The sequence below is a fragment of the Pelophylax lessonae genome, assembly GCF_965119305.1.
Source record: "Pelophylax lessonae genome assembly, chromosome: 4".
In the NCBI taxonomy this organism is placed as follows: Eukaryota; Metazoa; Chordata; class Amphibia; order Anura; family Ranidae; genus Pelophylax; species Pelophylax lessonae.
In genome coordinates this window covers 652,223,113-652,250,296 of record NC_138771.1, presented here as the reverse complement: position 1 = coordinate 652,250,296, position 27,184 = coordinate 652,223,113, and the positions used below count along the sequence as shown (strand labels likewise).

At 46.9% G+C, this 27,184-nt stretch overlaps 1 protein-coding gene across 2 annotated transcripts in view; it reads right to left on the bottom strand.

Annotated features, from left to right (window-relative positions):
- The window catches only part of LOC309554191 (alpha-N-acetylneuraminide alpha-2,8-sialyltransferase-like), a 213,407-nt gene that overhangs the window by 29,798 nt on the left and 156,425 nt on the right, over window positions 1-27,184 (bottom strand). For both annotated transcript variants that reach the window (XM_082255823.1, XM_082255825.1), the window contains one exon: window positions 10,955-11,096. In XM_082255823.1, coding sequence (XP_082111949.1) covers window positions 10,955-11,096 — 142 coding nt within the window. The remainder of the gene's footprint in view (window positions 1-10,954; window positions 11,097-27,184) is intronic.

The following is a 27,184-nucleotide window of genomic DNA, read 5'->3' as shown; positions in this document are numbered from 1 at the left end:
CACTTTACTGTATATTCGGGTAAAAATCCGTGTTCGGTCGTTTTATTTCCGGGTTTTGCATGCTTTGGCGCGCTTTTCATGGCGGGCTTTCAACAGCCAATCAACAAGCGTTTAACTTGTGTGCCTAAGCCATCCCAGCCATGCCTGCAAATGTATCAGTAGCTGTGATTGGCCGTCTGAAGCATGTGACCAAGTCTTTATAAGTTCGAGGCAGCGCCGCTACGGCGTCATTCTGCTGTGTACTAGTTCAGGGACAGAGCACACATACGTGCTGGCTGCTGATTAGGGACAGACAGGCAGGAAAAAAACATTTGTGTCCGGATAGAATTGAGGGACAGGTCGGAGTTGTTAGGCAGGGCGAGTTGTAGGCATTTTAGGGAGAGGCTGCTGCTGAATTTTTGGGTCAGAGTGTTCTACAAACTACAATCGATATTGCTGTGTGGGGTGGGGTCTGTGCACTTAGTCCTCCTGATCTACGATCTCTTCTCAATCCTGTTAGGGACAGAGTCTGCTGAATTTTAGGGTCAGTGTCACGTGTTCTACAAACTACAATTGATATTGCTGTGTGGGGTGGGGTCTGTGCACTTAGTCCTCCTGATCTACGATCTCTTCTCAATCCTGTTAGGGACAGAGTCTGCTGAATTTTAGGGTCAGTGTCACGTGTTCTACAAACTACAATCGATATTGCTGTGTGGTGTGGGATAGGAGATAGGCAGGTGTCAGTGATCCACATCCATTTTGCTGTGTGTGGGCTGCAGTGAACACAATCTTTGTGGGGTGCAGTGAACACAATCTTTTTGGGGTGCAGTGAACAAAATCCTTTTGGGGTGCAGTGAACGAAATCCTTTTGGGGTGCAGTGAACACAATCTTTGTGGGGTGCAGTGAACACAATCTTTGTGGGGTGCAGTGAACAAAATCATTTTGGGGTGCAGTGAACACAATCTTTGTGGGGTGCAGTGAACAAAATCCTTTTGGGGTGCAGTGAACACAATCTTTGTGGGGTGCAGTGAACAAAATCCTTTTGGGGTGCAGTGAACACAATCTTTGTGGGGGTGCAGTGAACACAATCTTTGTGGGGGTGCAGTGAACACAATCTTTGTGGGGTGCAGTGAACAAAATCCTTTTTTGGGGTGCAGTGAACACAATCTTTGTGGGGTGCAGTGAACACAATCTTTGTGGGGTACAGTGAACAAAATCCTTTTGGGGTGCAGTGAACAAAATCTTTGTGGGGTGCAGTGAACACAATCTTTGTGGGGTGCAGTGAACAAAATCCTTTTGGGGTGCAGTGAACACAATCTTTGTGGGGTGCAGTGAACACAATCTTTGTGGGGTGCAGTGAACAAAATCCTTTTGGGGTGCAGTGAACACAATCTTTGTGGGGTGCAGTGAACACAATCTTTGTGGGGTGCAGTGAACAAAATCTTTGTGGGGTGCAGTGAACAAAATCCTTTTGGGGTGCAGTGAACACAATCTTTGTGGGGTACAGTGAACACAATCTCATATTTCTGAAGATTTGAGGGTGCTGCCTGTTCCATACTCCTCCTACTCCTCATCCATCCTTTTAGGGGTACAAACAATAGTAATTGGGGCCTAGTGTGCTTCTGTACGTGTGAGATACATACACTTTTTTTGATCATATTTCCTATTCCGCTATTCAATAAAAACCTTTGGGGATCAATTAAATTGCGGAATAGTCTGTGTCGGTACGTGTGAGATCCCCCTTTCCAAGTTTTTGGGGTTCATCTCATACTTCTGAAGATTTGAGGGTGCTGCCTGTTCCATACTCCTCCTACTCCTCATCCATCCTTTTAGGGGTACAAACAATAGTTATTGGGGCCTAGTGTGGTTGTGTACGTGTGAGATACATACACTTTTTTTGATCATATTTCCTATTCCGCTATTCAATAAAAACCTTTGGGGATCAATTAAAATGCGGAATAGTCTGTGTCGGTACGTGTGAGATCCACCTTTCCAAGTTTTTGGGGTTCATCTCATACTTCTGAAGATTTGAGGGTGCTGCCTGTTCCATACTCCTCTTCCTCATCCTCCCTTTAGGGTAGGAAAAAATTTAATCGGGCCTAGTCTGTGTTTGTACGTGTGAGATACACAGTTTTTTATCCTATTCCGCTATTCAATACACACCCTTTTGGTGTAAAAAACATTAAATTGCGGCATAGTTTGCATATTTGACTGTGAGATACACCTGTGCGATACTGTTCTTTTGTTCCGCTATTCAATAAACACCTTTCTAGGGCAAGATCTTAAATTACAGAAATACGAGGAGAGCGTCAAATAAGGGCCGTGGCCTGGGTCGTGGTGCTGCTGGTAGAGCTCCTGTTGCAAGGAGAGGACATGGTCGATCTGTGCCAGCTACACGCACAAGTGAAACACCTTTCTCAAGTGTGAGTATGCGACAGAACCTGCATCAGTATTTGGTAGGGCATCATACGCCTCTAGAAGTGATGAGGCCAGAACACGTAGAGGCGATAGTAGATTGGTTTGCTGCTGACAGTGCCTCCAGTTCCTTCACATTGTCTCCCACCCAGTCTACTGCAGAAAGGTCAGAGTTGGCACCTGCAGCCAATGTCCAACCGTCTTTCACCTCACCCCCTTGCAAATCAGGCAAGCAGTCTGAGCCCCAAGCCATACAGCAGCCTCTTATTCTTTTTGAGGACTCTGTCAGCAGGGTTTCCCAGGGCCATCCACCTAGCCCTGCCCCAGAAGTGGAAGAGATTGAGTGCAGCGATGCCCAACCACTTATTTCTCAAGATGAGTACATGGAAGGACCATCACAGCACGTCTCCGATGATGACGAAACGCAGGTGCCAACTGCTGCGGCGTTCAGCATTGTGGAGACCGACAAGGAGGGCAGGGGTGAAGACTGGGTGGAAGATGATGTGGAGGACGATGAGGTCCTCGACCCCACATGGAATGAACGTCATGCAGGTGACCTGAGTAGTTTGGAGGAAGAGGCGGTGGTCGCACAGAGCCACCAGCACAGCAGAAGAGGGAGCAGGGTGCAGAAGCGGAGCGGCCGTGCCCTAGACACTACGCCTGCTACTGCCCAACGCAGCAAGGGAACGAGCGCACCAAAGTCAGCTCAAAAGAGTTCTCTAGCGTGGAAGTTCTTGTGCTGATGACAGGACACGAGTGGTTTGCACCCTGTGCAATGAGAGCCTGAAGCGAGGCATAAACCTTCTCAACCTGAGCACAACCTGCATGATCAGGCATCTAAGTGCAAAGCACGAGCTGCAGTGGAGTACACACCTTCAAAACCAAGAAACATCTCTGGCTCATCCTGCTTCCTCTTCTGCTGCAGTCTCGGCTGCTCCAGCCACATCTGTAGTCATACCGTCACCTGCCACCCCGCAAACAGACGATCTGTCAGCAACACCACCACCTGGGTCACCAACAACCATCTCCACAATGTCCCGTGGAAGCGTTCAGCTTTCCATCTCCCAAACACTTGAGAGGAAGAGGAAGTACCCCCCTACCCACCCGCGATCCCTGGCCCTGAATGCCAGCATTTCACAATTATTGGCCTTTGAAATGCTGTCATTTCGTCTGGTGGAGACGCACAGTTTTAAAAAGCTTATGTCGGTGGCTGTCCCACAGTACGTCGTGCCCAGCCGCCACTACTTTTCCAGGCAAGCCATCCCTTCCCTGCACAACCAAGTGGGGGAAAAAATCAGGTGTGCACTGCGCAACGCCATCTGTGGCAAGGTCCACCTAACTACTGATACGTGGACCAGTAAGCACGGTCAGGGGCGTTATATCTCCCTAACGGCACACTGGGTAAATGCAGTGGCGGATGGGCCTGAGGCGAATAGCAATTTGGCGCATGTCCTTCCACCACCGAGGATTGCAGGGCGCTTCAGTTTGCCTCCTGTTCCTAACTCATCCTACTCTGCTACCTCATCCTCTACCGCCTCCTCATCCGGACAGCGTAACACCTTCACCACCAACTTCAGCACGGCCAGGGGTAAAAGACAGCAGGCAGTTTTACAACTTGCCTGTTTGGGGGACAAACCACACACCGCGTAGGAGTTGTGAAGGAGCATGGAACAGCAGACAAATGAGTGGTTGCTGCCAGCGAGCCTCAAGCCCGGCCTGGTGGTGTGCGATAACGGGCGAAATCTCATAGCAGCTCTGGACCTAGCCGGTTTGACGCACATCCCTTGCCTGGCGCATGTGTTGAATTTGGTGGTGCAGAGGTTCCTTAAAAACTACCCCGATATGTCAGAGCTGCTGCAGAAAGTGCGGGCCGTCTGTGCGCACTTTCGGCGTTCTCACCCTGCTGCTGCTCGCCTGGCAGCGCTGCAGCGTAACTTCGGCCTTCCCGCTCACCGCCTCATATGTGACGTGCCCACAAGGTGGAACTCCACCTTGCACATGCTGCAAAGACTGTGCGAGCAGCAGCAGGCCATAGTGGAGTTTCAGCTGCAGCACGCACGCGTGAGTCGCTCTGCGGAACAGCACCACTTCACCACCAATAACTGGGCCTCCATGCGAGACCTGTGTGCCTTGTTGCGCTGTTTTGAGTACTCCACCAACATGGCCAGTGGCAATGACGCCGTTCTCAGCTTAACTATCCCACTTCTATGCCTCCTTGAAAAAACAATTCGGGCGATGATGGAAGAGGATGTGGCACAGGATGAGGAGGAGGAGGAGGAGGATGAAGAGGTAACATTTCCAAGGCTTTCAGGGTAGTCATTCGCAAGGGGCTCCGAGGGTGGGTTCCTCCACACACAAACGCCAGGGACACAATTGTCCAGCAGGGGCACAGTTCTGGAGGATGAGGAGGAGGAGGAGCTGGAGGAGGAGATGGAACCATGTTCACAGCAGGGTGGCACCCAGGCCAGCTCATGGCCATCACTGGTGCGTGGCTGGGGGGGATACAGAGGACACGGACGATACACCTCCAACAGAGGACAGCCTTTCGTTGCCTCTGGGCAGCCTGGCACACATGAGCGATTACATGCTGCAGTGTCTCCACAACGACCGCCGAGTTGCCCACATTCTAACTTGTGCTGATTACTGGGTGGCCACGCTGCTGGATCCCCGTTACAAGGACAACGTACCGTCCTTAATTCACTCACTGGAGCGCGATCGCAAGATGCGCGAGTACAAGCGCACGCTGGTAGACGCCATGCTGCTGGCATTCCCATCTGACAGCGGGGCCACAGTGGAAGCACAAGGCAGAGGAGGAGGAGGAGGAGGAGGTCACCAACGCAACCAGGGCACCGCCAGCACCTCAGAAGGCAGGGTTAGCATGGCCGAAATGTGGAAAAGCTTTGTCAGCACGCCACAACAAACAGCAGCACCAGCAGCTCAGATGGAACGTCTTAGCAGGAGGCAGCATTTTACCAACATGGTGGAGCAGTATGTGTGCACACGCCTACATGTAGTGAATGACAGGTCTGCCCCCTTCAACTCCTGGGTCTCCAAATTGGGCACATGGCCTGAGCTTGCCCTTTACACCTTGGAGGTGCTGGCGTGCCCTGCAGCCAGTGTATTATCTGAACGGGTATTTAGCACGGCTGGGGGCGTTATAACAGACAAGCGCAGCCGCCTGTCCAGAGACAATGTGGACAAGCTCACGTTCATTAAAATGAACCAGGCATGGATCCCACGGGACTTTTCCGTACCTTATGCAGAATAGCAATGGATACCGACCTTACCCACCCATTGTTCCATTTTTGCTCTTTCTCACTCTTTTGGGGTGTACCCTCATTTAAAATTTGTGAAAAGAAGCAGTTTTGGCTACCTCGTCCTCCTCCTCAGGGCCAGATTAACATAGAGGCTATTGGAGCTGCAGCTCCAGGCCCCTACCTTTTATATAGGCCCCGGGTTGGCAATATTCACTGTTACCGCTCTTCTGTCACTTGTAAACACAGAAGTCTGGCTTCTATGCTCGCTTCCAAAGGCAGCACCCTCAGAACCTCCCCACACAGCGCGAAGGCCAGACAAGGAGGGACAGTTGCCGATGCATGGATGTGTTTATGGGCTTCAGAGACAGCATCCCATGTTGGGCACGGCCCTTAAGGCCCTTCAAAATCCTCAGCAGTCAGCACCAAGCCCATGATGCTCTTAATCCGGCCCTGGTCCTCCTCCACCGCCGCTTCCACCTACACCGCCCATAGGTGTGCGCAGCCTATTGCATTAGGGTGTGCACCCCAAAGTTTAAATACACATGCATGTGTTTGCCTACATGTACATGGCCCCGATACATTACTCTCCCTGCTGGCAAAGAGAAATAGAGCAGAGCAGGTCCGAGGGAGATCTTTCCCATCTCCTCACTGGCAAACAGAGTGATAATGCTATGTGCCCTAGGTGATTAGGGTGTGCCCAGGCACACCCGGCACACCCTGTGCGCACGCCTATGACACCGCCACATCCACCACCACCTCAACCTCCCTCCTACTCCACATGGGCCTCGTCCTTCAGAGATGAAGAACATTGTTTTATTTTTCTGTTTTTTTTTTTGTTGTTTTAAGTTATTTCCCTATCCACATTTGTTTGCAGTGCACTTGCCATGCTCTTAATTACGTTTTGCTGCCATTTGCAGCACTCTAGCCCTTTCCTTTGGTGTTTTAGAGCCATTTTAGTGCCTGAAAGTTCGGGTCCCCATTGACTTCAATGGGGTTCGGTGTCCGGGAAAAGTTCGGTAAAAGTCCGGGACACGGACCCGGACTTTTTTTTAAAGTTCGGCCGAACCCGTCGAACACGGATATCTAGGTGTCCGCTCAACCCTAATCTCTAGAACAACTGTTAAGAGGAGACTGTGTGAATCAGGCCTTCATGGTAGAATATCTGCTAGGAAACCACTGCTAAAGAAAGGCAACAGGCAGAAGAGACTTGTTTGGGCTAAAGAACACAAGGAATGGACATTAGACCAGTGGAAATCTGTGCTTTGGTCTGATGAGTCCAAATTTGAGATCTTTGGTTCCAACCACCGTGTCTTTGTGCGACGCAGAAAAGGTGAACGGATGGACTCTACATGCCTGGTTCCCACCGTGAAGCATGGAGGAGGTGTGATGGTGTGGGGGTGCTTTGCTGGTGACACTGTTGGGGATTTATTCAGAATTGAAGGCATACTGAACCAGCATGGCTACCACATCATCTTGCAGCGGCATGCTATTCCATCTGGTTTGCGTTTAGTTGGACCATCATTTATTTTTCAACAGGACAATGACCCCAAACACACCTCCAGGCTGTGTAAGGGCTATTTGACCAAGAAGGAGAGTGATGGGGTGCTGCGCCAGTTGACCTGGCCTCCACAGTCACCGGACCTGAACCCAATGGAGATGGTTTGGGGTGAGCTGGACCGCAGAGTGAAGGCAAAAGGGCCAACAAGTGCTAAGCATCTCTGGGAACTCCTTCAAGACTGTTGGAAGACCATTTCAGGTGACTACCCTTGAAGTGTGACTCTACAATTTTCAAAGTCATGAAAAAAAAGAAAAATCTCTGAATGAGAAGGTGTGTCCAAGCTTTTGGTCTGTACTGTATATATATATATTGTGACGGTATGCGAGGTGAGGTAGTAGATAATCGCTATATTTCACATCGCATACGCTCTGTAGTGAGAGACTGAACCGGAATCCGGCCCGGGTTTTTCCAGCCTCTGTGACAGGCTAGGTTCTGGTCCAGAGATTGTGGGTCACCTGAGTCCATGCTCAGCTGGACTTTAAATGAACAGGAAGAGATCACAGAAATGCTCTGGCCTGAGACTCAGAAGGGAATCTGAGAGAGGAGCTCTTTTTGGACTTTAAACAGAAAAGGTTTGCTTTACCATATTTTTTGTGGGTGATGCGGACCAGCCCCACACTGTATAGTGAGGAAAATTCCTGTATAGTTTAGCGCCGGACGGCAAGGATTTATTTTACTGTTTTGTTGTTTTTTTCATATTGGCAAACCTCTGCTGAATAAAGCTGGCAACCCACCAGACTTTTAAGAAATTACCTGCATGCTGACCTTATTTTCCTGGAAAAGGTGATTCCCTGTGAGCTAATCTCCCACACGTGGTGGACTCAGCGGGCACTTTCTAAAGCTGGAGGAAATGTTAAAGGCCCTGCTACAGGCCAATGCAGCTCAGCGGGAAACCAACTGCCAAATCGCAGAGGCCGCTACAGCACAACAAGAGGCTGCTGCAGCACAACAGGCAGCCCAGCAGGAGATGAATCGTCAGTTTGCAGAGGCTCTGCTGGAGTTGAAAAAAGCATTTGCATCTCCTGAGCCAGCTGAACCAAAATTGGTACGTGCCTCGTACCACCTGCAAAGGATGACATCGGCCGATGATGTGGAAGCATACCTGGCGACTTTTGAGAGGGTCGCTGTCCGTGAAGGTTGGCCAAATGAACAGTGGGTGGGTCTGTTGGCCCCATTTCTGACAGGAGAACCGCAAAAAGCGTATTTTGACCTGGACCCAGATAAGGCCCAGGACTATGAGAGTCTGAAAATGGAGATACTCGCACGTTTGGGTGTCACCATGGCAGTCCGGGCTCAGCGCGTGCATCAGTGGACCTACTCCAGCAGCAAGCCACCCCATTCTCAAATGTTTGACCTGGTCCACCTCACCAAAAAGTGGTTGCAACCAGAGACCTTGATGGGCCCCCAGATCGTGGAGCGTGTGGTAATGGACCAGTATCTGTGTGCGCTCCCTGCTGCTCTGAGGAAGTGGGTCAGACAGGGGGACCCCAAAACTGCAGCCCAATTGGTGGACCTAGTGGAGAGGTACAGTGCTACTGAGGACTTGGTGAACCCGTCTACGCCCCACTTCAGTGTGTCTAGGGGTGCAAGATCGCCCAGCGGTTTTGGTAAGACTGTTCCAGTGTTCAAGTGCATGGGGAAACTAGATAAGACTGTTGTTACAGCTAATGAGACTGTGGGTCCTAGGCCTGGAGACTGGCCAAAGAAGCCAGGAAGGTATTTGGGACCGCTAAGAGGACTGTGGGTAGAGCACATAGTGCTTACTGTACTATACAGTATATATTTTATTTAAAAGAAAATAAAGAAAGAGAAAAAAAAAAAAAGTTTCCGATGATATCAATGTTGTGATGAAATGCGTCAAGCTGACATGCACACTGCCTTGTTCTGGACTTGCCCTGGAACGCACGCCGGTCGGAAACATTCCCTGAAGTGGCAAGGCTCCCTGTATACTCTATACAGTGCGGGTGACCGCAGGGAAGCCCAGCAGTCTACGGGAAACATAGTGGGTCTGTTAGCTTAAATAACTTGCTTGTTTGCACAACTTTTTAATTTTTGTAATAAACGTGGATTATCCGAATCTACTACACAATGAGGAGTCCGCCTTTTTATCTGGTTTGTGTCCTTTGAGACTGTTTGCAGGAACCTCATCCACAAGGGTCCATGTTTCCAGACCATGGAGACCCACATAGCGCATGGTGATCTTTTGTTGACGTATGCCAACAAAGATCCACACCTTCCGGTGAGTTTGTATTTCTCCTATTGCTTGGTGGTGTTTGGAGGGTACCACCATCACTTTTGCACGATTAGAAGTCATACCATTTGGTTGCTATCCTTATTGGCATTTCGTACATGGGATTAATTTCTGGGCAATATATTGTTTCTGGATATTTGTGAACATTTCCCAGGATTTTTCTATTATTTATTTTCACATTATTTTTATGTTTTTTGCACTGTTAGCACTTGTCATGATTTATTTATGGATTTAGCGACCCATTGTTTTATTCTACTATACACTATTTACCAATTTTCTATCTTTTGCACGTATGGTTTTTGATACATTTATTGTGGAATGACATTATCACTGTCTAATTTATAAGTGTATTTATTTATTGAGAGTCACAGTAGCAATAACACTTCGAATGCTAATACTTCTCTGAGGATTTAACGCTGCTATTTGCATATTTCTCTGATATATTATATTTGTTCAAAAAAATAAAAATAGCCTGAAGAAGATTTGTTACTGCTTAATTTGCTCCCAGAACTAATATGCCTATGGATTTGCTGTGTGAATGCCAATGCACATTTTTTTTTTTTTTTTTTTTTTTTTTTTTTTTTTATAAAAGGACCCCTTAAGCTCTAACATTTCTTCCTTAATAAATAGTTAATACATATAAGAAAGAAAATACCAAGGGATTTTTAAGGTTCCAGACCATCACACATTATATATGGAAAAAAAACAATTTTTATATGAATATGCCAATCCTTAATAAGTTGTTGGGGTCACTAAGCTCTTTCATTTTTATTCCTATACTGTATATATTTACATATATTATACAGACATGTAAGGAAATTTTTGGTTGGCCTGTGCCCCTTCTTTGGCTTACTAATACTATATTTGCCTGTTTGGTACGATTTCACTTCAAGCTCTCTGATGAGATACCCTACTACAGATCCATAATGTCCTTATGTATATTTTCTATTATTATGTTTATTGATGTTGGTTATTATTTGCGACATTATATATTTCATACCTTTGATGTTTGTATGTTATATTTTGACATATGTGTTATTTGTTTCTATTTTTCCATTTCAGCGGTGCAATATGTAAATAAATCTCCTGAAGAAGCCAGTGATTGGTGAAATATGTTGAATGGAAGTAACTACATACGTGAACTATATTGGATGTTCCTTGATTGATTTTTATATTTCATATTTTTATGTTTTATTGGTATATTTTATCAATATATATAATGAGTGAGATCAGCACTTGGTATTTTCTTTCTTATAAATCCTTTATTATGGGATGTGGTCCCCTTCATTTCAGTGGTTCACTGGTATACATTTCCAAAGCAATAGCTAACACAGTACAATACTTTACAACTTTAAGAGGTCATGCACCGGTGGTAACCCCCCTATGTCAATCCTACCTTCCCAAATTTTCCTTGACATTCACCAGTTTTGTATTACATTGAGCCAGACACCTTGATTTCCACCCAAAATTAGAAGTTTTTGGTTGGCGCTCACCTCTGGAAATAAGTTGTAAAGGCTCTCCGTGATGTTTTTGCTTCCTTTACTGCCATCATAGTGAACTGTATGTCCAATTGGAGTGTTCTCCTGCGTCACGATCATTGAATAGGAGGCATTGCAGCATTTAAGAAACTTCGCCCTGAGCAATGAACACAAAGTCATTATCTAACCCTTAAATATTTGACAAATTGTAATTCAAAAGACGCCATATTCCTTAACCACGTGCTATAGCTGAATGACGGCTACAGTGCAGCCAGCTATTTCTGGGAGGGCGTCTATTGATGTCCCCCTGAGCTCGCCCTTCTCTCGCGCCCCCTGGCGAGTGAGGAGAGGAGAAATTCACCCTGTAGCAGCGTGAGATGGCTGCATTTGGTGTGCCTCAAAGTGCTAGTTCGTGCAACATCAGTGTGTCATCACACTGCTCATCTGTGCCATCACAGTGCTTATCAGTGCCATTACAGTACTCACCCATACCACATCAGTGCCATCACACTGCTCATCCATGCCATTACAGTGCTCATCCATGCCACATAAGTGCCATCACAGTGCTCATCCATGCCATTACAGTACTCATCCATGCCACATCAGTGTCATCACACTGCTCATCTGTGCCATTACAGTACTCATCCATGCCACATCAGTGCCATCACACTGCTCATCCGTGCCATTACAGTGCTCATCCATGCCACATCAGTGCCATCACAGTGTTCATCAGTGCCACATCAATGCTCATCACAGTGCCCAGCAGTGCCACATCAGTGCTCGTCAGTGTCATCTCAGTGCCATCACAGTGCTCATCAGTGTCACTAGTGCCCATTGGAGCCACTAAAGGGCTCATCAGTGCCACGCCAGTTCCCCTACAGTGCCATCAGTGCCTCACAAAAGTGTAATAGGTAGTGAAGAAATTATACTCCTTGCATGTTGGGCCTCTGTATGTGGCCAGGCTGTGAAAAAGTCCCACGCATGTGATATCGCCAGGAGGAGTAGCAGAATGTATTTTGGGGTATAATTTTTGCTATGTACATGCTATGTGCTAGAAATATCTCATAAATGGAAAACTTTGTGTAAAATAAAAAATGCATTTTCATTTTCTTTCCACATTTTTCAAAAACTTGTGGAAAAAAAGGACATGTTCCATAGACTCATTATGCCTTAAAAATTATATGTTTGCTTTCCAAAATGGGGTCATTTTGTTGATAATTCCATTGTCCTGATGCTCCAGGGCCTTCAAAAGTGTAATAGGTAGTCAAGAAATTATATGTATAGTTTATGCACCTAGAACACCTGACGGTGCTCCTTTCATGTTAGGTCTCTCTATGTGGCCAGGCTGTGAAAAAGTCTCACAGATGTGGTATCCCCATACTCAGGACAAGGAGCAGAATGTGTTTTGGGGTGTAGTTGCAAGTATGCATATGCCATGTGAGATAAATAACCTGTTAAAATGACAAATTTGTGAAAAAAACAAAACATCATTTTGCAAAGAATTGCGGGAAAAAAGTACAACTTCACAAAAATCACCATGTCTTTTACTAAATACCTTGGAATGTCTACTTTCCAAAAAGGGGTCATTTGGGGGGTATTTGTACTGTCCTGGCTTGATAGTGTTTCAAGAAATTAGATAGGCCGTCAGCACATCAGGTGTGATCAATTTTCAATGATTGGCACCATAGATTGTAGACTCTATACCTTTCAAAAAAACAAATAATATACACTGAATTGGGTTATTTTTACCAAAGATATACTGTATAACAGTATAACTTTTGGCCAAAGCGTATAAAGGAAAAAAAATAAAGTTTGGAAAATTTTATAACCGAAACAAAGAAAAATGCTTTTTCTCTTTCGTTCATTGATGGACACAGCTTCATATCTTCTTTGACAGGTGGGTTATGCTGCTCTTCCTAGGAGTAGGACGCTAAACTACACCTATAGGGCAGTCCCAGGTGGTATACTCCTACTTCCTGCTCTAGGATCTCAGTTTTATTCTGCCTAGTCAGGAGTAAGGACCTTGCCCGGATCTTTGGTACTAGCATTTTTTCTTTTTTAAACTGAACTTTTTTTTCCTTTTGTTGTTTTTCCCTCAACAATCAAGTCTGTTCCTGTGAGAACTACAATCAACTGCCAGACTGGGGGACGCACTGGATATCCTAGATCCTTAAGGTCATCCCAGTCTGGCCAGTGAGTGCGTGCAGACCTCAGCCCTGCACTAGTTTGGCTGTGACAAAGCCCCACTGGACGGGGGCTGGCCTGCGAGTGGAAAACCTTGCGAGGATGCACATGACCTAGTTGAGGCATGAGTTGCAGCATACCTCTGGCCTGCAGCACCCCCCATTCCAAGATGGGGCGGTGACTTGCCTGGAATGGTGCTCACCCAGTTCCAAAGGTGTGGTGGATAGTACCCCCCTCTTCCTCGAGAAATTTGGGGTGGACACATGGCCCTCCCAGAGCCGGTAGGTCTCACAGATGCCCTTCCTACCCAGGTGCACCCACCCTCACTAGCAGGGTTCTCCCTGCATTAGTTCCCCCTCTCCTATTCCCATGGGATGCCAGAGCGGTGTACTGGTGATTTTAGCCCTTTTACATGGGGTTAAAAAACTGTCATTCCTTAGAGGTGAGGTGAGCTGTGACTGGAGGGGGGGAGCATGCTGAGCGGCTCTAGATGCCTGCTTGTGTGCGTTTAGTCATGCGGGAGTCCCTACAAGGCCCCCCTGGCCAATTACAGTACCTTATGGGGGTCCCAGGAATCGCGTGCCCGCCGTGTGGCGCTGCCATTTTCTTGTAGTCATGTGCTGCAGCTGAGCGGACATTTTCCTGGAGATCAGCGGCCATGTTTTTGATGGTTTCACATAGGTAATACAGTGGCCATTTTCTTGAAGCCGCATGAAGCGGTACTTGGCGGTGGCCTCTAGTGAAAGCACGGCTGTTTCCTCTTCCTTTTGGATTTGCATGCTGCAGGCTGTTGGCGCTCTTCCCCTTCTCCCTGCTGAGATACGTTTGATTGTGAGTCCTGGAGCGGTATCTCCCTGCCTCCTCTGCTATTGCAGTGTTGCTGGGACCTGTGGTACCACAGGAGACAGTGGTGGAGGGGTAGTGTTCACAGCTTGTCTGATATTTTTACACTGGTTTTTACTTCCGGCCCCAGTGTGTCATGGAGCCTCTAGAACACATGGCACCACCCGACCTCTCAGGGGGGGGGGGGGGTCTCACTCTGCAATGACGGCCATGAGGGCGGCCCTGCAGTCTCTGGTGTCTAAAGTGGACATGGTCTTACAAAGTAAACCTGGTAAAAAGCACCCTTTGCCTTCACCTGTTTCCTCTGCCTCCTCAGATTCTGAGGCTAATTTGGCCACTGCGGACATGAGTCACCCCACAGGGTCGGCGTCCACGCACTTTTAGTGCTCTGATAGGGAGGAAGATTCCTCTTCCACTACCTCTGCACAAGAAAAGGCGCTGTTGGATGTACTGATTGTATCAGTGTGGCAAACTTTGCAAATGGAGGACACAGTGGATGTTGCACCCGCAGACCATCCAGGGTGACTAAGGTGTTCCCCTTTCCTGCCTAGTTCGAATTAATTGTCATTAGTCAGTGGGGGTCCCCGAAACGCATGGTCGGGATACCTAAGAGTTTCGCTAGGAGGTATCCTTTTGAGGAGTCTCTCTTAAAGAAACTGACAGTGCCGCCGGTGGTGGACTCTCAGGTTTCTAGGTTAAATAAAGTCACGTTACTACCAGTTGATACAGGGGTTACAGTATATTTGTGATGCCTCACCGGGTGTAGCACCTTTAGCCTGCAGGGCGTGGGTGACAGCGATGACCTTGCGCCGCATGATCTGGTTGAAATGCTGGTCTGCGGACCAGGCTTCCAAAAAAGTGCTGATGGATCTCCCCTTTGTGGGGGCCACTTGTCCGGAGCCTCCATGGAAGAGATCGTAAAGGGTCTTACGGAGGGCAAGAGCACCCTGCTTCCGCAGGTTACAAAAAACAGAGAGCCTCGCCGCAAATCTGGCCCTGTCTGTTTGGCTTACAATCGGCCCTTTCGTCCCTCAGGGTCGTAGGACAAGGGTTCTAAATCCTCCCGCTCTTTCTCAGGGGGTTCCGAGAGACCCTGGGGTGGTAAGTCTAAGATGGGCTCCTCTGGTCGTGGACCCATGGACCTCGTTCATCCAAGACAAATGGGTACTCGGTACGGTTACAAGATTGAGTTTTGATCCTTGCCCCCGTCCTCGGATCAGCTTCAAGGCCTTCTGGGAGCGGTGCAGGATTACTGTCACAAGGTGTCAAAGTACCAGTTCCAGAGTCAAAACATTTTCAGGGGATTTATTCAAACCTCTTTACGGTCCCCAAAAAGGAGGGGAAGGTTCCCTCAATCCTTGATCTCAAGGCTCTGAACCACTTTGTGCGGGTTCAGAAATTCAGAATGGAGTCCATTCGCACAGTTGTGGCTTCCCTTCATCAAGGGGACTTCCTGGCCTCCATTGATATCAAGGCGTTTTCTTTCTTTTGCCATAGAAGCATTATCAATTCGTGGCATTACCCTGTGGTCTCGCCTCAGCTCCTTGGGTGTTCACAAAAGTGTTGGCCCCGGTGTTAGCCTTACTTAGATAGCGGGGGGGGGGGGGTTTCAATGCTGGGATACCTGGACGATCTTCATCTGAGGGTGGAGTCATCGTCTCTCCTGAAGGAAGATCTGGACATCACGATGCAAACTCTTCAGGAGTAGAGATGTCCCGAGCTATTCGCCCGCGAACCGCTCCCGGCGAAAATCGCTTGTTCGCGTCTGCCGCTGCGGGCGAACATATGCGATGTTCGGTCCGCCCCTATACTTCATCATTGAGGCAAACTTTGACCCTGTACCTCACAGTCAGCAGACACATTCCAGCCAATCATCATACCCTCCCACCTCCTATAAAAAAGCAAGGGCAGCATCCATCTTAGATCATTCTGAACCAGTGTGTTAGTGAGAGCAGTTGCCTGGCCTGCCAGTGAGTGTCAGGTCCACAGAGTGTACTGTGCCCACTGCAGTGCCCACCACTCATATATACGGTGGCACAGCACCTTGCAAATTAAAAAAATATACATTTTTTATAATTGCAGTTGCCTGGCCTGCCAGTGAGTGTCAGGTCCATAGAGTGTACTGTGCCCACTGCAGTGCCCACCACTCATATATATACGGTGGCACAGCACCTTGCAAATTAAAAAAATATATTTTTTTATAATTGCAGTTACCTGGCCTGCCAGTGAGTGTCAGGTCCACAGAGTGTACTGTGCCCACTGCAGTGCCCACCACTCATATATACGGTGGCACAGCACCTTGCAAATTAAAAAAATATATATTTTTTATAATTGCAGTTGCCTGGCCTGCCAGTGAGTGTCAGGTCCACAGAGTGTACTGTGCCCACTGCAGTGCCCACCACTCATATATATATACGGTGGCACAGCACCTTGCAAATTAAAAAAAATATATATTTTTTTATAATTGCAGTTGCCTGGCCTGCCAGTGAGTGTCAGGTCCACAGAGTGTACTGTGCCCACTGCAGTGCCCACCACTCATATATACGGTGGCACAGCACCTTGCACATTAAAATAATATATATTTTTTATAATTTCAGTTGCCTGGCCTGCCAGTGAGTGTCAGGTCCACAGAGTGTACTGTGCCCACTGCAGTGCCCACCACTCATATATACGGTGGCACAGCACCTTGCAAATTAAAAAAAAATATATTTTTTATAATTGCAGTTGCCTGGCCTGCCAGTGAGTGTCAGGTCCACAGAGTGTACTGTGCCCACTGCAGTGCCCACCACTCATATATATATATATACGGTGGCACAGCACCTTGCAAATTAAAAAAAAATATATTTTTTATAATTGCAGTTGCCTGGCCTGCCAGTGAGTGTCAGGTCCACAGAGTGTACTGTGCCCACTGCAGTGCCCACCACTCATATATACGGTGGCACAGCACCTTGCAAATTAAAAAAATATATATTTTTTATAATTGCAGTTGCCTGGCCTGCCAGTGAGTGCCAGGTCCACAGAGTGTACTGTGCCCACTGCAGTGCCCACCACTCATATATATATATATATATATATATACGGTGGCACAGCACCTTGCAAATTAAAAAAATATATATTTTTTATAATTGCAGTTGCCTGGCCTGCCAGTGAGTGTCAGGTTCACAGAGTGTACTGTGCCCACTGCAGTGCCCACCACTCATATATATATATACGGTGGCACAGCACCTTGCAAATTAAAAAAAAATATATTTTTTATAATTGCAGTTACCTGGCCTGCCAGTGAGTGTCAGGTCCACAGAGTGTACTGTGCCCACTGCAGTGCCCGCCACTCATATATACGGTGGCACAGCACCTTGCAAATTAAAAAAAATATATTTTTTATAATTGCAGTTGCCTGGCCTGCCAGTGAGTGTCAGGTCCACAGAGTGTACTGTGCCCACTGCAGTGCCCACCACTCATATATATATATATATATATATATACGGTGGCACAGCACCTTGCAAATTAAAAAAATATATATTTTTTTATAATTGCAGTTGCCTGGCCTGCCAGTGAGTGTCAGGTCCACAGAGTGTACTGTGCCCACTGCAGTGCCCACCACTCATATATACGGTGGCACAGCACCTTGCACATTAAAATAATATATATTTTTTATAATTTCAGTTGCCTGGCCTGCCAGTGAGTGTCAGGTCCACAGAGTGTACTGTGCCCACTGCAGTGCCCACCACTCATATATACAGTGGCACAGCACCTTGCAAATTAAAAAAATATATATTTTTTATAATTGCAGTTGCCTGGCCTGCCAGTGAGTGTCAGGTCCACAGAGTGTACTGTGCCCACTGCAGTGCCCACCACTCATATATATATATATACGGTGGCACAGCACCTTGCAAATTAAAAAAATATATATTTTTTATAATTGCAGTTGCCTGGCCTGCCAGTGAGTGCCAGGTCCACAGAGTGTACTGTGCCCACTGCAGTGCCCACCACTCATATATATATATATATATATATATATATATATATACGGTGGCACAGCACCTTGCAAATTAAAAAAATATATATTTTTTATAATTGCAGTTACCTGGCCTGCCAGTGAGTGTCAGGTCCACAGAGTGTACTGTGCCCACTGCAGTGCCCGCCACTCATATATACGGTGGCACAGCACCTTGCAAATTAAAAAAAATATATTTTTTATAATTGCAGTTGCCTGGCCTGCCAGTGAGTGCCAGGTCCACAGAGTGTACTGTGCCCACTGCAGTGCCCACCACTCATATATACGGTGGCACAGCACCTTGCAAATTAAAAAAAATATATTTTTTATAATTGCAGTTGCCTGGCCTGCCAGTGAGTGTCAGGTCCACAGAGTGTACTGTGCCCACTGCAGTGCCCACCACTCATATATATATATACGGTGGCACAGCACCTTGCAAATTAAAAAATATATATATTTTTTTATAATTGCAGTTGCCTGGCCTGCCAGTGAGTGTCAGGTCCACAGAGTGTACTGTGCCCACTGCAGTGCCCACCACTCATATATACGGTGGCACAGCACCTTGCACATTAAAATAATATATATTTTTTATAATTTCAGTTGCCTGGCCTGCCAGTGAGTGTCAGGTCCACAGAGTGTACTGTGCCCACTGCAGTGCCCACCACTCATATATACGGTGGCACAGCACCTTGCAAATTAAAAAAAATATATATTTTTGATAGTTGCCTGCCAGTGAGTCCACAGACTGTACTGTACCCACTGCAAATGGACTGTTTGCGGTTGTTTGCGGTGCATTAAACGGGGAGTTTGGTCTGTCAGAGTTTTGTCTGTCACTGTGAAGCGGGCGTAACCCTTACACTACCTGATTGATACAACATCATACCTGATCGTATACACACACTGGATGTTTTAAAGCACGTTATTCCAAACAATTTAGGAATGTTAGGTGATTTATGCCCTTTATGGATTAAAACCTGACTCTGCGTCAACTACGTAATTTTCCATGGGAGTTTTGCCATGGATCCCCCTCCGGCATGCCACAGTCCAGGTGTTAGTCCCCTTGAAACAACTTTTCCATCACTATTGTGGCCAGAAAGAGTCCCTGTGGGTTTTAAAATTTGCCTGCCTATTGAAGTCTATGGCGGTTCGCCTGGTTCGCCCGTTCGCGAACATTTGCGGAGGTTCGCGTTAGCCGTTTGCAAATGGCAAATTTTAGGTTTGCGACATCTCTATGCAGGAGTTCAGCTGGACTCTAGCCTGACCTGGGCACAGAATCAGCCTGAGGGTTCTGGTCTCAGGAAGAGTCCAGTCTGCCGATCAACATCCTGGAAATTCGAGCAATCGGGCTTTGCCTGTCCCAGTGGATGGATCATCTTCAGGGGTGTCCGGTAAGGTTTCCATTGGACAACGCCACAACTGTGGCATATATCAGTTACCAAGGGGGCACAAAAAGTGCCCTAGCGGCCAAAGAAGTGGCCGGCATTCTAAGGTTGGCAGAGCGCCCTGTTTCAGCCCTATCTGCTGTGCACATACAGTGGTGCAAAAAATTGGCAGACGGACAACCTCAGTCAACAGGTACTGTGTCCAGGCGAATGGTCCCTTCACCCGGAAATATTTCAACAACTGTGTCTCCAGTGGGGGACCCCCCATATGGACCTGTTGGCCTCTCGTCTCAACCGGAAGGTTCCGAGGTTTGTTGCAAGGTCTCGGGAGCCTCTGGCAGATGCCGCAGATGTTCTGATAGCCCCTTGGGGCCGGTATCGTCTGATTTATGCCTTTCCCCCACTGTAATTTCTGCCGAGACTTCTGCACAGAATCGAGGCAGAATGGATTCCAGTGATTCTGTTGGGCCCAGACTGGCCTCTTCGGCCCTAGTACGTGGGTCTGGCTAGACTGGTAGCCAATGCCCCTTAGCGTCTTCCTCTCAGAGAAGATCTTCTGTCTCAAGCACCGATCTTCTATCCTGCTTTACGGTCGCTGGCTTTAACGGCCTGGCTATTGAAAGCCAGGTGTTGAAGGATAGGAGGTTGTCGGAATTAGTGATCCCTACTCTGTTAAAAGCTAGGAAATCTACTTCTCTGAAGATTTACCATCAATTTTGGAAGTCGTATATTACTTGGTGTGAGTCTCTGGTGCGAGTCTCCCCCGTTCCTTTTCGGTATCACGTCTGCTGGAGTTTCAACAAAGGGGTGTAGATCAGCGTTTGGTCCTGGGCACCATTAAGGGCCAGATTTCAGCCTTGGCAATTTTCTTCCAAAGACCGTTGACCACAAATTCCTTGGTCTACACCTTCATGTAGGGAGTTCACCACCTGGCTTCTCCGGTACAGTCCCTGGTGCATCCGTGGGATCTTAATCTGGTACAGTCAGTTCTTCAAAGACCGCCTTTTGACAATAGTCGTGAAATTCCTCTGCTTACCTTGTCACAGAAAGTGACTTTCTTGGTAGCTATCACTTCTGCACGCAGGGTCTCGGAGGTGGCTGCGTTGTCCTGTCAGTCGCCTTACCTGCTGGTTCATAGGGACAAAGTGGTGCTCCGTCCCTTTCAGACATTCCTTCCAAAGGTTGTTTTGGGGTTCCACTTAAATGAAGACATTGTGTTTCCTTCATTATGTCCTAAGCCAAAGCATCCAAAATAAGTTGCTTTTCATTCTTTGGATGTGGTCCGGGCCATCAGGGTGTACTTGATGGCGACTAAGCCTATTCTAAAATCGGATTCCTTGTTTTTTCTTATGGATGGTCCTCGTGTAAGGGGCAGGCTGCATCTCCTGTGACCATTTCCAGATGGATCAGGCAAACGGTGGTGCAGGCCTATTCAATTAAGGGTCAGGTTCCTCCTTTCTCTGCTAAGGCGCATTCCACGAGGGCGCTTAGTGCCTCCCGGGCCTTCCGTCATCAGGCTTTAGTGGTCCAGGTTTGCAAAGCAGCCGCCTGGGTGTCTGTACACACATTCACCAAGTTCTACAAGGTAGATATTTTCGCATCTGCAGATGCTGCCTTTGGCCGTAAAGTTTTGCATGCCATTATAGCAGAGACTTCTGCCTCTTGAGGGTGTTTTTTCTGGTAAGTGAGCTCCAGATGTTCCTGGTTGATCTCCTGGTTTACATGGTTGGCCAAGTTTTTAGCCTTTTTTTGGGAATTTTGATAATTGCCGTGTCTTTTTCCACCCCTCATGCGGATACTGCTTTGGGACGTCCCATCTGTCAAAGAAGATATGAAACTGTGAACAATGAACGAAAGAGAAAACTGGATTTTTGTCTTATCTAAAATCCTTATCTCTGATGTTCATTGACGGACAAAGCACCCATCCCTCTGTGGAGTTGGGTTATCTATTCTTCTGACACTGCTTGCTACAAAACTGATATCCTAGAGAAGGAAGTGAGAGTATACCACCTGGGACTTCCCTATAGGCATAGTTAAGCTTTGTTAACTCTTTTCTGCCTAGTGTCCTACTCCTAGGAAGAGCAGCATAACCCATCTGTCAAAGAAGATATGAAGCTGTGTCCGTCAGTGAACATCAGAGAAAAGGATTTTACGGTAAGACAAAAATCCATTTTTTTTACAATATTTTCGGTCTTTTTTTATTTATAGTGGAAAAAATGAAAAATCCAGTGGTGATTAAATACCACCAAAAGATCTATTTGTGTGAAAAAAGACACACATTTCATATGGGTACAGTGTTGCATGACTGAGTAACTGTCATTCAAACTGTGAGATGACTGAAAGCTGAAAATTGGCCTGGTTAGGAATGGGGTATAAGTACTCAGCAGGCAAATGGTTAAGAGCCTGAGTACTGAATCAAGATAAAAATTAGCCTCATCCTAAGCCCCTCCCAGGCCATGCCCCTGATGCATTTAATCCCACCCATAGAGCTTACTCATAGAGGACTAGACCTCTATGATTATGCCATGTGGGTGGGGCAAACGTATTAATGTAGCATGGCTTGGGAAGAGCCCAAGCTGGTGCCACATTCATTGTCACTTCAGTACATAAGCTCTTAAGGAGTGTGATGTCTTTCAACAACACTTTGCATATGCGGCTTGGATTGGCACCCAAGTGTAGTGAGTCACCGGAGCTAAACGAAAGGCCCTGTGAATATATAATTCTAAATAGTAAAATGTAAATGTAAAATATTTCTTTTTCACCTTTTTTTTATCCTTTGTTGTATCTCAGTGCTTCTAATCCCCTGTTTGTTTGAAACCATACCCACTTAATGTGTGTTGACTTGGCTGTTTATAGTCCTAATTGAAAGCCAATGTTACTGAGTGGCACAATTAGAGAGTTGTCACCCTAAAACAGGAAGTAAATGAACACAAATCTTTGTTCTTTGGCAGGATCACCAGAGTTTTTTTTTAAAGTCCACCTCTCAGCAAAATTTACATATGGAGGGTGTTTAGTGCTGGGTAGAGCAGTGGAAGCTCAACAAACATCCATCTAACTATCTCCCACCCACCGTATTGACTAGTGGTGGCAAACCTTGTGTCATGGGTCTGCCACCTAAGGGTTAACTTAGTGCAGAGTCTGCAGACTAATTTCAGTGATTGGCAACAGACTGCCTTATTTAAACACCTCAGCAGCACTGTGTCTTTGCTGTCTGATCTGCAGTTTCCTGTGACCTCTGCTCCTATTTACCTGCTTCTGTGATTGATCTCCTGTACGACCCGGCTTGACTTTTGAACTCCACTTGCTTTCTGCCTGCACCTGACCTTGACTCCCTTCTGACCTTGAACCTGCCTGCTCCTTTGGATTCCATGCCGCCCGCCTGTTGTTGACCCGTCCTGTGAACTGATCCGTTTGCCTGTGAGCCCCCAGCGTGAGTGTGGACTCAGGCATTTTGCCTTCAGCCTGCCTGCTGTTCGGATCCTCCTTCCTACTGGTTGTCTCCTTTAAAGCAGTGGTCCTCAACTCCGGTCCTCAGGGCCCACTAACAGGCCAGATTTTAAGTATTACCTTGGGGAGATGCAGTCTAGAGTACTGCAATCACTGAGAAGCAAATTATATCATCTGGGATGTATTTCAGTTATCTTGCAAACCTGGCCTGTTAGTGGGACCTGAGGATCAGGGTTGAGGACCACTGCTTTAAAGCATCTGGGACCTTGGAGCTACCCATCCAACCGCTGACCTGCCAAGCCCTCATACCATTCTGCTCTCCTGTACCACCTGTCTGCTCTACCAGGGGCCGTGAGTCAGATATGTAAGGGAGGCCTTCCTCTGCACTATCGGGCTCATAAGTGTTCAACATATATAAAAAAACACCTTGATAGTGAATATGCAAAGGTAAAACACCTAGGTGCGCCTCCACCATATAATATGAAATTGCTGCTTACCAGAGGGAATGGACTCTGGAGATTGGAGATTATAAGAGTCATGAGCACAGTTCATGCCCCTGATTACATGATCTTTCATGAAACGCGTTGGGCGTAGTCAATGCTCGCAATGTTTTCACGTCCGCCGACCCTACAAGGCTGTTGGCTTGAATCCCGGGACGGATATATAGTACACTATATTACCAAGAGTATTGGGACGCCTGCCTTTACACGCACATGTACTTTAATAGCATCTCAGTCTTAGTCCGTAGGGTTCAATATTGTGTTGAACCCCCCCCCCCCGGGATTTTTTTCTCCCCCCTGCAATCTATTAGGAGCACTTACATATGCGTGAGTATATTGAGACATGGATGGCTTAGGTACGCATAGTTCAATACACAATAACTTTGTGTGGATGTATGCATAAGTGTCATATGTTTTTTTTTTTTTTTTTTTATACACTATTGATTCTTATAGTGCCTACTCGTTCCAACAGCAGTGCAGCTCCACATGAAGGTTATATATCTCTTGTATAATATAATTCCTTGTGGCCGTCCCCTTCCATCCTTTGTGTCCCATAAATACAACAGATTGGTCCATCCCATCACCTGACTTTGACAAGGTGCGGAAGTGGGAAACATGTCGTCACGGTGACCTCTCTCCTCCCAGATTGCTCTCCACTGACAGTCTGTGTCCTGGCTGAAGCCTGCCTTCTGGGCGTGGTGATTGACATCATCACCGGTGCCCCTGCTTGACAGATAGTGTCCAATGCTGCTCGATGCTCCATCCATCCACTGCTTTGACTAGCAGCGACGCGGTGGCTCACTGCTCAAGAGGTATCACCAGCCCACCATCTCTCCATGGTTCTCCCTGCTGTGAGGCAAGTAGACAGGCACAGCCTGGTATCCATTCCATCCTGCCAATGTGATCAGTGCCCTTTGCTGTAATCATTTCCCATTTGGCTTTTAATACGACAATAAACCTTTATGTTTTTATCAACTACATTGATATGGAGTGTCACACAATTCGTGGTTTGCGATAGTTTGCCGCAAACTTTCTTTTAAACCTCAACCTGAAGCTCTCCCCTTTCCCATTGCTGACCATTCATTTAACTCTCCATCCCAGGAGTTTTAAAGGAGCAGCTGTTGGTCTGTACAGGCTCATATTCAACTCTACATTTACTAGGCGCCTGTGTTCCTTTTCTGTGGATTTTGATATTATGTTGGCCCACCCTTTGCACTTATAACAGCTTCAAAACTTCTGGGAAGGCTGTCCACAAGGTTTAGGAGTGTGTCTATGGGAATATTTAACCATTCTTCCAGAAGCGCATTTGTGAGGTCAGGCACTGATGTTGGACAGAAGGCCTGGCTCTCAGTCTGTGCTCAAATTTATCCCAAAAGGTGTTCTATCCAGTTGAGAATAGGACTCTGTCACGTACCTGATCAGACGCCGAGATGAAGAGAGGGCTCCCTTTGCGGCTGAGTGCGGCACACCCCTGGGGTTGAGACAGAGGGTATAGCGCCCACAGAAGCACTGGTTGCCGGCAGGGTCCTGATGGAAGACAGGCGGTCTCTAGCAGAGTGCTGGGCAGGTATACACCGGACAGTCCAAGGAGGAACCAAGAACAACCAGGCAGTAGGTGTAAGACCGGCCGGGGGTCAAACACAGGGCTCGGCAGGAAGCTGCAACAGGTGCAAGCCAAAGGTATAGCAGGAAGGCCAGAAGCAGACAAGTCCGTGGGAAAGCCAAGATCAGGTACTGGAGGGCAGGTAGACAGGAAGCAAGTCCATGAGCCAAGCCAAGATCAGATAACTGGAGAGCCAAACTGGAGCAGGGATGGTCAGACGAAGCCGAGGGTCAAAGCCAGGAGAGAGCAGACAGGTCAGGAACAAGCCGGGTCAAACTGGAATCCAGGATGTTGCAACGCTCAGGAAACAGGAGGAGCTGAAGACAATCCAGCAATCTGATGGGCTGAGCAGAGTCCTTTTATAGGCTAGTGAATTAGTCTATGGCCTGAGTCCATTGCGGCCATGGGAAGTACTGGCAAAGTTGTCAGTTGCAGCACAGCTATTTCACTGACAATGAGTCTATGGCCTGAGTCCATTGCGGCCATTGGAAGTACTGGCGGAGTTGCCAGTTGCAGCATGGCCGTTTCTCTGACAGACTCTGTGCAGGCCAGTCAAGTTCCTTCACCCTAAACTCGCTCATCCATGTCTTTGTGGACCTTGCTTTGTGAACTGGTCCAAATTGTTTGTTGGAGGGGGGATTATGATGTGGGGTTGTTTTTCAGGGGTTGGGTTTGGCCCCTTAGTTCCAGTGAAGGGAACACTTAAGGCGTCAGCATACCAAGACATTTTGGAACATTTCATGCTCCCAACTTTGTGGGAACAGTGTGGGGTTGGCCCCTTCCTTTTCCAGCATGACTGCACACCAGTGCACAAAGCAAGGTCCATAAAGACATGGATGAGTAAGTTTGGGGTGGAGGAACTTGACTGGCCTGCACAGAATTGAATTTGAGCGGAGACTGTGAGCCAGGAACTTCTCGCCCAACATCAGTGCCTGACCTCACAAATGCGCTTCTGGAAAAATGGTCAAACATTCCCATAGAGACACTCCTAAACCTTGTGGACAGCCTTCCCAGAAGAGTTGAAGCTGTTATAGCTGCAAAGGGTGGGCCAACTCAATATTGAACCCTACAGACTAAGACTGGGATGCCATTGAAGTTCATGTGCGTGTAAAGGCAGGCGTCCCAATACTTTTGGTAATATAGTGTACATTGCATATATGCTAATTTTTAACTGCAATCCATTAATATAATCTGCACAACCAGTTGCTGCTTTTAGAAATCTTCACGTTTATTGAAAAACCACAGTGTACAAGCGCAGATAAAACCAGTTGACACGTTTCATCCTACAAGGCCTTAGTGATAATTACTCATTTTTAACTGGCTCTATGTAAGTAATTGGTATTTTTTATCTTTACCAAATTTTACACAGTTTCACACTATGGTAGTTTCTTTGATTCATGTTACATGCATGATTTGCCGGCGAACCATTGATTATTCCCTATGTAAGTGTTCCCATTGGACACCAAAGAAAAGCCACAGAGGTTTCATGTTTCCCTGCAAAGGAAAGAGGGTTGATGACTCCTGTCTTAAAGAGGAAGTAAACCCTCCTCGGGAACTTGTACCTATAGGTAAGCCTATATTAAGGCTTACCTATAGGTACTGTAAATATCTCCTAAACATGCACCGTTTAGGAGATATTTACCTTTCATGCAGCCAGTGACGTCACTGGCGCATGCGCTCTGAAGGACCGGCCGCTCGTGCCGTTCCTTCAGAGTCCCGTGCCGTGACTGTCGGCTCCGGCGCGCGTGCGCGGGAGTGACGTCACCGCGGCTCCGGCCAATCAGATGGCCGGATGCCACGATCCCGGAAGACGGGCGACTGAACATGTCGCTCGTCATACAGGTGAGTGAGCGGCACGGCGGGGGCTCGTTCTAAGGTAAGTATTTCATAATGAAATGAGAGCATCGCATACTAGCTCATTATGTGTTTCTCTTGCAGGGTGTAAAAAAAAAAAAAATTTGAAAAGAGTTTACAACCTCTTGTATATGATATTCACTATCAAGGTGTTTTTTTTTTTTTTTTTTTTATATATGTTGAACACTTAATCCATCACATTCACCATGGAGTGATTTACTAGTTTTATGACTGGACTTTATCACTTCTAATTGGACTATAATATTTATGGTACTTTTTTCTTTGTCACGTTAGCGTGGCATTTTTCTCTTTGTATATGCTGTATAGGCGATGCTAGTGAGTGTCCCAAAGATAATGTAGATTCACTAAAGGGCCATACACACTATACAATTTTCTTTAGATTTTTTCCTTCAGACTTACCAAAACCATATAATATGA